At 37.2% G+C, this 12,173-nt stretch overlaps 2 protein-coding genes across 6 annotated transcripts in view; both read right to left on the bottom strand.

Moving 5' to 3' along the window:
• The window catches only part of MLF1 (myeloid leukemia factor 1), a 919,514-nt gene that overhangs the window by 55,930 nt on the left and 851,411 nt on the right, over positions 1 to 12,173 (bottom strand). The gene's annotated exons all lie outside the window — the stretch shown is intronic.
• The window catches only part of RSRC1 (arginine and serine rich coiled-coil 1), a 405,306-nt gene continuing 399,829 nt past the window's right edge, over positions 6,697 to 12,173 (bottom strand). For all 5 annotated transcript variants that reach the window (XM_050779881.1, XM_050779882.1, XM_050779884.1 and 2 more), the window contains 2 exons: positions 8,045 to 8,197; positions 6,697 to 7,349 (listed from right to left, as the gene is read on the bottom strand). In XM_050779881.1, the coding sequence (XP_050635838.1) occupies positions 7,257 to 7,349; positions 8,045 to 8,197 (246 nt within the window). In that variant the 3' untranslated portion in view covers positions 6,697 to 7,256. The remainder of the gene's footprint in view (positions 7,350 to 8,044; positions 8,198 to 12,173) is intronic.

Here is a 12,173-nt window from a genome sequence, read left to right as displayed (position 1 = left end):
AAACAGTTTTTTTCAAAAAATAAGAGAAGCAGTATATATTTTTATAATTCTTACTTTCAAAGATCTCCAAGTTCTGTGTAAGTATCTTTCCAAGGAAGTAAGAAATCAATTGAATGATTTCTCTGGATAATTATATTGCAGTTATTATAGCAAGGTAAAAATACTTAAAAATTGGAACTTCAAGTTAAAGACTTCCAAAAGAAACAGAGTCTCTGGCATTCTCTAGGCTGTGGTGAACCATAACCTGTTATCAATCACTCGTCACCTTCTCATATTGTTAATTATAAATAAGATACATTAAAATTCTCTGAGCACTTTGCTGAAAATGGGTAACATGACCTTTGAAACACAGGTATGATTATGGGATAACAAGTATTAATGTGAAAATACATTTTTCTTAAAGGTTCAAGTGTTTTTGATGGAGTAGCTATTAAGTAATACAGGGCTTGAGCTGCTACTTACGCGCTATAATAGGCATATAAAAAATTGTTTTTTGGCCAGACGCAGTGGCTCACGCCTGTAATCCCAGCACTTTGGGAGGCCGAGGCGGGCGGATCACGATGTCAGGAGATAAAGACCATCCTGGCTAACACGGTGAAACCCCGTCTCTACTAAAAATACAAAAAAAATTAGCCAGGTGTGGTGGCAGGCGCCTGTAGTCCCAGCTACTCGGGAGGCTGAGGCAGGAGAATGGCCTGAACCCATGAGGTGGAGCTTGCAGTGAGCCGAGATCGGGCCACTGCACTCTAGCCTGGGCGACAGAGCGAGACTCCATCTCAAAAAAAAAAAAAAAAAAAAAAAAAAAAAAATTGTTTTTAAAAAAACACTTCAAGCATGAAATGTATATATCTCAGACATTACAATTTTGGATGAACTTCCATTTTCACCTTGTGTAATTAGACTGCAGATGATTCAAGTATACAGCATTTTGAGAAAAAACTTTTTTTTCAAATTTTTAATAAATCAGTTATCATCTGCCTTATCTTCTCCAGATCAATTAAGACTTACCATAGCAGAAAAAGTGAAGAGAAAAGCTATAATATGGCTAAACAATCTAGTTATATAATTTGTTTCAAAAATCTACCCAATCTTTAATATAGTCACTCAATCCATTGTGCTATTTTAAAGAAGATTTATTTTTCAATTACTTATGATTTTCAATTCAAGTTTATAACACAATTTTCATAGAACATTTATAGAATCACAGACTGCAGCTATGGATTTTACTCAAGACATGGGATTTTAGTAGTTCATTTTCATTTATTTATTTATTGTTTAGAGAGAGGGTCTTGCTCTGCCACCCAGGCTGGAGGGCAGTGGCATAATCACAGCTCACTGCAGCCTTGAACTCCTAAGCTGAAACAATCCTCCTGCCTCAGCCTCCAAAGTAGGTGGTACTAAAGGCATGCACCATTGCACCTTGTTAATTTTATTTTTATTTTTTGGAGATGAGGTCTTGCTGAGAGGTGAAGCCAGCTGGATTTCCTCAGTCGAGTGGGGTCTTGGAGAACTTCTCTCTGTCAAACTAGAGGATTCTAAATGCACCAATCATCACTCTGTGTCTAGCTAAAGGATTGTAAATGCACCAATGAGCACTCTGTAAAAATGCACCAATCAGCGCTCTGGGTCTAGCTGAAGGATTGTAAATGCACCAATCAGCACTCTGTAAAATGGACCAACCAGCACTCTGTAAAATGGACCCTGTAAAATGGACCAACCAGTGCTTGTAAAATGGACCAATCAGCAGGGCATGGGCAGGACCAAATAAGGGAATAAAAGCTGGCCACCCAGCCAGCAGCGGCAACCCTCTCAGGTCCCCTTCCATGCTGTGGAAGCTTTGTTCTTTCACTCTTCACAAAAAATCTTGCTGCTGCTCACTCTTTGGGTCTGCACCACCTTTAAGAACTGTAACACTTGCTGCAAAGGTCTGTGGTTTCACTCCTGAAGTCAGCGAGACCACGAACCCACCGGAAGGAAGAAACTCTGGACACATCTGAACATCTGAAGGAATAAACGCCAAACACACCATCTTTAAGGGCTGTAACACTCAGCGTGAAGGTCTGCGGCTTCATTCTTGAAGTCAGCAAGACCAAGAACCCACCGGAAGGAATACATTCCGGACACATTGGTATGTTGCCCAGACTGGTCTGGAACTCCTGGCCTCAAGCAAACCTCCTGCCTCAGCCTTTCAAAGTGCTGGGATTACAGGCATGAGTTACCATGGTAGGCCTAGTTTATATATATATAGTTTTCGAGACAGTCTTGCTCTGTTGTCCAGGCTGGAGTGAAGTGGCACGATCTTGGCTCACTGCAACCTCCACCTCTCGGGTTCAAGCAATTATCCTGTCTCGGTCTCCCAGGTAGCTGGAATTACAGGCACCTGCCACTACGCCCAGCTAATTTTTGTATTTTTAGTAGAGACGGGGTTTCACCATATTGGTCAGGCTGGTCTCGAACTCCTGACCTCAGGTGATCCACCTGCCTCGGCCTCCCAAAGTGTTGGGATTACAGGCATGAGCTACCATGCCCAGCACCTCGCTAATATTTTAAAAGATTATTATAAAGGGAGCCTGAACTATACTACGTTTTTTACACTGTGAGATAACAAGCCTGAACAACAATACAAGATGCTAAGGAGAGAGGGTCAGTTCAGTTCATCACTCTTTCAGAACTGCACTGGGATCATTTTGCCATTCCTTCTCAAGACCTAAAAGTAAAACGATTACATTGTTGATTTTAAAGTGTTGTCTTACTCTATTCGTAGTCTTTATTTCTTGAAAGTTGACCTACAGCTTTGGAAGGACAGCAATGATAGGTGCCAGTTGGTGGACCCAGAGTGGTTACATCAACACATTTTGAAATACTTATACAAAAAAAGAGTCAGACTAGAAAAATTCTGGGCAAAAATAGGACTAATAAGATCCCTGCTTAAATTCCAGTCCCACTATTTAGTTCCTAATGCTATAGAGAAGGCACCACATACAGTGTACTTCCCTATGACATCCAAAAACCTCTGTCAGCTCAGAGCCATTTGGAGATATAAATCAGAGAAACCAAAATAATTTGGTTGTAACATTTATTTATTTATTTTTGCACTGACTCCAAATGGCTTGAGCAATTTAAATAAACAGGCTGCTAAATAGATTTCTTATTTAAGATGGGCTAATTAATTCTTCATTAAAACATATTTATTGAGACCTTCTCTATGTCAGGAATTAGACCAGATTCTGGGGAAACAATGATAGCCAAAATAACTTGGAAATATATGACAGCATTTTCTTTTAGAAAAAACTTACCAAATAGAGTTGAATATATTAATCAATGTCCATCCCTATGATAAAAGGTTAAGATGATTACAGACTTTACAACGTGTTCTTTCTTATATCCATTTGTATTCTTGCTGTGCTCTACTGACTCAAATGTTTTCTTATCAAGAGGATTTACTTTTCCATTATTCTATAAAGGAGTTATAAAGAGTAAGGCTTACAGGAGGGCATTAAAAAATTGTCCAAATAATCCAAACATTGTATCAGTTCAGTAATGACCAAGAGTTGATTTAAAATCTCTTGTAATACTCACAAGGAATTTTGGGGTAGGGAAAGGAGGAAAGGAAAGAGTAACATGGGTGAAAACTTTGGGATAAACTCTATCTAGGGTTTATTGGCTGAAAATGTTCTATGTCTTATTTCATTTCTAGTTTTTGTTACTATCTTATTTGCTCACTTAAAGATTTTCATTTGATGCACAAATCAAAGGAAAATCTGGGGAGGGACCTAACCACAGGCAAACAAATTGTCTTTCAGTTCCAAAACAATGTTTTCTATAACAGTACAGAGTAGAAAAACAGAGAGTAACGGAACACACAGTGGTCCACATGGTCGTGCAAGCCCTCACTGGCAGATGCAATTCTTTTTTAGCGGCACTGCAAGTCTCTTTTCAGTTCCATTGCAGAATCTGTCATCTTGGCTGACAAGTGGCAGTATGCAAGATTGTTGATGCTTGTGGCCAAATCAAGACTTATCTTATTCAGCTTATTCTCCGCAAAAATAAAGAAATAGAGAGTCAGAGGGTTACCAGGTACCTGAAATTTTGCCTGGATTTTTGATAAGATTGATTGAGCAGGGCCACTTGGGTATTTCATGAGAGGGACTCTGTTCAAAACAGCAGTAGTTCCCAGCCTTCTAGAATAGCTATCAGGAAGATATATGTGGGTGACTGGGAGTTCCTGTGGCTCCAGCTTTCTTGTCCTTCAAGACTCAGTTCGATTGTGATTTCTTCCATGAAGCCTTCCTTAATTTTTTAACTTACAGTAATTTCTCTCCTTTGCAACCAAATCCTCTCCTCTGCCACTAAGTACTATATCACTGACATCATTTATATGTCTGGGCTTCATAACTAAGCCTCTTGAGGGCAGGATCTCTACTGGATTCAGATATGCATTCCTCAAGCACATCTTACTGTGCCCAGCATGAAGTAGGTACTCAACATGATATTAATGAATAAATGGGTAAATCTGACTGTGAAGAAGACCTGAGATTTCTCAAGTAAGTAGATGGTAGGTCACTAATTGCAGAGCAAGTAAGGTTTCTTATGACCTTGGCAGGGAAAAAGCGCAGGGAGGGCTGAGGACATCGCTGGAATGGCAACTATTGACCATGGTAGCTCAAGAACACACATAAACACATTTAAGTTGGAGTATAGCAACTATTTGTTCCACATTTCACTAAGATGTCTATCACGTCAAATGTTCCCTTGGCATAAATAGCAGAAGTTTCTATGAAGGGCTTTCTTTTATGTCATTTTACTGAAAAATCAAAGTAGGCAGGTCTGCAATTAGTATCTTCATTTCACATGTTAGGATGATGAAGCAAAGGAGGTGAATGATTCAAAGTATTCTGTGCTCGTATCTTTAGCGCTTTGCCTCCTCTTAACTAGAGTGCCAGGAAAAATGTTCTTATTTCATTTTCCTTGAGAATATACTTAGTTGTCAGAAATGAAAACTCAACCTGTATTATCAGTATCCATCATTTCTTAAGAAATCAATGTTTCATAAAACACTTAAGGTCTCATGTACATCCAAATTATTATTAATCAAGTGACATGAAAGGAATTACTCTGCTTTACAGACTCACTATAAAAGTATATTAAAGAAGGCTAGCTTGAGTTAGGCAATATATTTGATCATGTTCTATGCAGTCCTTTTCATTAAATTTGATTTGGCTTGTGTGGTAATATTGTGGTCTTTGATAGACATGCAGGTAAATGAAGTTAATAATATATAAAAATGAATCATGTAGAAAACCAGGGAGGAGGGAAGTAGTCACTGAATTCCTGTAGGGACCATAGTTTGGTTCATTTAAAAAATTTGATTTTCAGCCGGGCGCAGTGGCTCACGCCTGTAACCCCAGCACTTTGGGAGGCCGAGGTGGATGGATCACGAGGTCAGGAGATCGAGACCATCCTGGCTAACACAGTGAAACCCTGTCTCTACTAAAAACACACACACACACACAAAATTAGCTGGGCGTGGTGGCAGGCACCTGTAGTCCCAGCTACTTGGGAGGCTGAGGCAGGAGAATGGCATGAACCTGGGAGGCGGAGCTTGCAGTGAGCTGAGATCGTGCCACTGCACTCCAGCCTGGGTGACAGAGTGAGACTCCATCTAAAAAACAAACAAACAAAATCCCAAAAAACAATTCTGTCACAGTACAAGCTTCTGTATTTGGGGAACTTGCCACAGAGGAACACTGGTATTAAATATACTTGAAGTAGACCAGATTTTCACTGTTTTATAGATAAGATGATGAGGGATATTGAGGAAACTGGCTAGCCCAGGTCCTCTGGATAATCATTAGTGGCCTAAATGGCAACCTATATTCTTGCCCAGACCACTAAAATATACTTTCCAATAGGGTGGTAGTACTTCTATAGTTTATAAGTTATTACAAAGTATGAAATAAAAATATTTCACAAACTGTAACCCCTTTTTTAAGTCACTAAAATTGTATACATCTATATTAAAAACCACACAAATATCGGTTCATTTGGGGCACTTTTATTTGCAGCTAAGGAAAAAGAAAACTAGCATCTATTTAGAATGGGAAAGCATGTTTGTATGAAAACAAATATTTCATCATCACTTATTTTCTATACTGTTTGCAACTGTTTTATATTTTTCATTTTCAACAGAGATTTGAATTTTAATAGTCCCAGAAATATAAAGAAGATGGCTTTAAAATGTCCTATATGTTGGCAGTCCTACCCTGAAGACTTTTTGTGCTTATCTTGTGTTCTGAGCTACAGTTTCACAGAGACTAAATTAGAGTGACTGGACAACAGGAGAAAATAGAAACGGGAAATATTCATGTCAGCTGTTAAAAACCAGTTTTGTAAAGCAAGGCCTAAAAGTCCTATCTCTGGCATGTTTAGTATGGAACATACAGTTGATTGTCATTCAGCTACTAGAGAAAGGTATTCTACAATGGCAGATAGCCTTATCAAAACAATTAGCTGGATTTCTCCACAGGGAATAGCAGTGGGTTAAGTAAGACTGAAGTGAGAGCTCTTATCAGTTTTCTCAGAAATGATTTCTCTATCATAGGTATTTGGCCAACTGATTAGGTCTAGCATGAACATATGATTTCTAAAACAAGCTGAGATCTGCTAACATGTTGCAAGGGAGCATCTAGTAGAAGCTGATCTCCAAGCAAAATCATCAATTTATTTAAGTTTCAAAAATTTTTTTTCCCATAAATATATTCTTTAACATGCACATTCTGCTTATATGGTTTAGCGTGCTTTTCATTGTGCCTAAAAATCTGCAATATGGTGAAATAAAATATTTAAAAATGGTTGAATACCATATGGAAGATGAAATCTCATATTTACAGCATGTAATTCAATTCTTATGTATGCATAATTCATCAAAATTGTCCTTAAATGACATCTTGACATTTTTTGAATTGCACTAAGAAACACTACTGTGTACCATTCATTTTAAGAGACTTATTTATGATTAGCTTTATTAACAGTATAACATTTTCATGCAATCTTCAATTTTATGTTTTAATTTTCAAAATGTTTGATTTAATTCAAATCAACAAATATTCAAGCCTACATGAGAGACAAATGAAATGAGACTACCTTTATATATAATCAGAAAAATCCTTTTAAGAGTAAAAAGTTAATATTGGGATTTAAAAACCTAAATTTCCAATGTTATTGCTGACAATCCAATCCAACTATATGTATATTACTTAGGCCACAGGACTGCCCATTAGTCTTTCTTGTCGGAGAGCAATTAACCTCTTGAACCATTTTTCCTCAGCATCAGCTTTCTCGATAAATAACTGAAATAAGAAAAGAAAAAGAAAAAATGTTACTGTCTCCCAGTAAGTTGAATTTGACCTAATATGACAGAACCCACCTTTGTAGAATATATCTTTCAACACAAGATTTGGATGTTGTTTAACTCTTGATGACCTCTTAATTGATGACTATCTATTTGGAATTAGTAATGCTCAGAAATTCTTGGATTAAAATAACTACTAGTATCAACACCATTGGTTAACAATTTCGTACCTTATATTTGTGAAGTTTATTTCCTACAACTTTTTCAAAACACAGTAGAATTACACCATTTCATAGAGGACAGCAAAGTACGATGTTAGTGATGTGCTCACAGATAATGAACAAAGTGGAGCTAAGTCAGAAATGGAACTTTTAGTGCTAGATTTTTAAACAAACACTTCTCATGGTGCTGATCAATTCAGCTAAAAAAAAAAAAAAGGAAAAAATGCTTCTCTTTGTCTGTTTTTCTTAACCATAGACAGAATACGTTTACAAGTTAGGCAACATGAGTTGGACCCTACTGTATTCAAATATAGATAACAGTTCTAATGGCCTGGGGGCCAGATGCCTACCAAGGGAATATGAACCTGTTTCCTCCAATGGTCTTCTTGGTGTTAGCACAAAAGGATAACAGCTTGAAATAATTTCAGTAAATTAGACTTCAACTGACATTTGTAAAGTTTAAGGATATTACATTTGGATGGGCCAGGGAATTGTCATCTTGGTACTTGATAGCAGTAGGGATGCTGCTGGGATCTATTTCTTTTTCAGTACTGGGTGGATCGGCAACTGCTGATGCTGGTCCTGATGTTGAAGTTGCCTGTTTCACTTCACTAGGTTCCACTGACTGAAAGAAACAACACGTATTAATTTCAACACAATACACAATTAGAGTTATACTTCAATAATATTTCTGATTTTGAGTAACAACTGTTCAATTAGTCTCCTTTGAGATGATACCCATCTCCCAAAAGGCCCTACCTTTTGTATTTGTTTGTTTTGGAAATACAGTTATTTTATTTTTATATTTGCTTCTTTTAGGAATAATTATATTTAGGAATACAGTTATATATATAGAAATAGAATATAAGAATAACTATATTGTATTTGTTTTAGGAATAACACATACAAAAATGCTGAGAAAACGTTCATCATTTCTTATGATGAGCATATTTTTCTTAAGAAATTGGTACTTATGTGCCTATACTATTGAGAGATACATTATTTCATATATCTAAATTCTATTAATTGAAACAAGCTTACAACAAATATCCAACATTTAGTTGGCCTCTTTAGGTATGAAAAGTAAATTCAAAGGTTATCTTTAAAAAAATAGCCTTATTGAGTGACAGAATTCATATACCATACAATTTACCCTTTTAAAGTACATAATTCAATGGCTTTTAGCATATCCATGGAGTTGTGCAATTATTACCAGAATCAACTTTAGAACATTTTCATCATCCCTCACAAAACCTCATACCATTAGCAATCATTCCCCATTTATTCCAACCTTTCCATTCTAGGTAACAATTAGTCTCCTTTCTCTATGGATTTGCCCATTCCAGACATTTCAGATAAAAGGAATCATACAATATGTGGTCTTTCATGACTGGTTCTTTCATTTAGCATAATTTTTTGTTTTTGAGGCAGAGTCTTGTTCTGTCACCCAGGCTGGAGTGCAATGGCACGATCTTGGCTCACTGCAACCTCTACCTCCCAGGTTCAAGTGATTCTCCTGCCTCAGCCTCCCGAGCAGCTGGGATTACAGGTGCACACCACCACGCACACTCGGCTAATTTTTGTATTTTTAGTAGAGACCAGGTCTTGCCATGTTGGCCAGGGTGATCTCGAACTCCTGTCCTCAAGTGATCCGCCCGCCTTGGCCTCTCAAAGTGCTAGGATTACAGGAGTGAGTCACCGCCCAGCCGCATAATGTTTTTAAGGTTCATCCATATTGCAGCATGTATCAGTACTTCAATATTCTTTAATGCTAAATAATGTCCCATTGTATGGATCTACCACATTTTATTTATTAATCAGCTGATGAACTCAAAGGTTGTCTTGGAGTTCCTTAAAATATTAAAATATATATATAAAAGTTTGAAACAAAGGTATGATGTATCTTTGGAAAAAAATAAAACTCTAGGATTTCTTATACCATCATGCAAACCATAGATTCCCAATTCATTCCACCTTTACTGAATGTTCACCAGGTGCCAGGCACTGTACCAAGCGCTGGGGATACAACTAATAAATCATTGCTTCTGCCTTGAAGGAGCCAGCAGAGTACTGTTCACTTAGTTACATTTCAATGTCTTCTTCCCTGAGAAAGAAGGCCAGGGAGTGACTGAGTAGCAGTAAGGTTACAGGGATAATATGAAGTGGATTAGATGAGAAACTGAAATTAAAAAGTAAAATTAAATAAAAACAAGAAGAATAGGAGATTAATTCTGTTATGTAGCCATTTTTATACCCATTTGTTCCACGCCTATTGTTTTTCAATTTCCATTTATTTCAACTTATCTACTTCTGGACACTTCACTTCTCTGAACAAAGCCAAAAACAGATGTCACTAAGAAAAATATACATAGGATAAAATATGCATGAATTAAACTATTCGTAGGTTAATTTGTTTTAGAGTTGGAGATCCATTTATTTAACCAGTATTTACTGAGCACTACTAATTGCTAAGCACTGGGTACACAGGCAGAGTCAAATAGATATGGTCCCTGTCCCAAGTGGCAATTATATGCTGCTAATGGAGTTGACAGATTATAAACAAATAAATTCCAAAATAATGCATAATCACAAATTGTAGTATGTGCTATAAAGGAATATACAAGGTGCTGACAAAGAATGATGGGGATCAGGAAGGGAAAAACATCTGCTTTAGATTGGGTGGCTAGGGATGGCTTCTCTAGGAGGTGAAATTTAAGCCCTGAAGACTTAGAAGGAGCCAGGCATGTGAAGAGGAAGAACAGATCTCTGGTCAGAGGGAAAAGACAAAGATTCTGAGAGAGAAGAGCTTGGTGTCTTTGAAGATCAGAAAAAAGGCCACACGCGCTGGTGTATAGTGAGCAAAAGAGACAGTGAGACACTGCAGGCCAGAACTTGGGGTATTTCTTCCTTAACACAGCCACATCACCACTCTGCATGGGTATCACTTCCCAGCACCATAGCAGGCAAGTGACCTCAGACAGAAAGTCGGGCAACTGTGGGGCTCACCTTTTATCTCCCTTCTCCAAAGGATCACCCTCCTGAGCTGCCTATTGTTACATTCCTAAAAACAATGCCTCACACATCTTGTCAAGTTCTATAGCTGTTTATGGTGGGAGGGCAAATTTGGTACCAGTTATTCTGTAATGGTCAGATGGTCAGTAAAGTCTAATTATTCTTGAAAAATATTGTTTTGGCTGCTGAATGGGTCCTGGACTAGAGAAATGCAAAAGCAAAATCAGGAAGAACAACCAGAGGGCTACTATAACAGTTAAAGAATGAGATGATGATTTGGATTTAAATGGTGGCTGTGGATTTTTGAGAGGAGACAAATTCTGAGCTATTTTGGGGATGATGATATTGAGATCCACTTTTTTTTTAAGGCATGTATTTTATTCAATTAAAATACTCTATTTTTTAGTTTTTATTCTAATGGAAGCTGATCAGCATTCATAGGAGAGATTTATTCCCTTGTGGACAAAAGGGCTAGATATCTGAGGGATAGATATCTGGACAGTCATGTATGTTTAGGAATTCTTACAAAGTAAGAGAAATCTATTCTACAAATTGTTTTCAAATGTTAAGATGCTTATGACTACTAAATCTAACAACTAATGATGCCAATGTTAATGATAATATTAACTTTTATAGATATTTAAATATTTATTCAATTTGTTTTGGCAGCTTTACTGTTACATTTTGGAGTCAGTAATTTTTTTCACCAAGTCTCAAACATTTGTATGTCTCCAACACACTGTGCCTAGATGGTTTGTGGCCCTAAGTGATGTTATACTGACCCTTAATACAACTAAGGACATTTAAAAAGCCCAATATTCTGCACAAGGGCAAGTGGGAAATATGCTAATCCAAGAGGTTCAAGACATTGATTTTTGGTAGTCTATACTGCCTTACGGAGACTGTAAGAGCGTGTCATTCTGCATATCTTAGCTATGGCGTGATAGGGCTTAGCTAGGAGACACTATCCATGTTAAACTGCCTTAAAAAGATGTGGAGTGCTATTATTCTAGTTGTCAAAGATGTGGACACCACCTCTTTAGGTAGCAGAGATAAGATTCTACCATATAAACCAAGCAATCTCATCTTGTTTTTATCTACACAGTACATTAATGATTTCTTTGAGAAGTACTTACACATAATAGAAGGTGAAGCTCTCAGAGGTTAGATCAGAGCATGGAAGTTATTGTTTAATAATGGGCAATTAAAAATTTGTAGAGAGAACCACTAATTGCTACTTTATTTAAGTGAGAAAAACTGTAAGATAAAATTTTCCCTTGACTATAAAACAAAACCTCAAAATGGCTACTATCAAATATCTGGCTTTGAGTAGCGCTGCCACCTGGTGGTTTAGTTTGTAAAAATTAGTTCTAAAATCTACTTTCAAGTAGGCCAAAAGACCATGCTGCATAGGGTTATTTACCCTTCTTTTGAACACAGGTGGGTATCCGCCAGATACAACAACATTAGGGTTGAATAACTCATACTAAGTTTGAAAACAAGATGCATCTTTGTTCCTCAATGATATATCAGGGACTATCAGATTCCCTCTTAACTCAGACAAAAGAAATACGATTTCAGAGTTAAAC

This window comes from Macaca thibetana, chromosome 2 (genome assembly GCF_024542745.1).
Source record: "Macaca thibetana thibetana isolate TM-01 chromosome 2, ASM2454274v1, whole genome shotgun sequence".
NCBI lineage: Eukaryota > Metazoa > Chordata > Mammalia > Primates > Cercopithecidae > Macaca > Macaca thibetana.
This window is presented reverse-complemented; position numbering and strand designations above follow the sequence as displayed.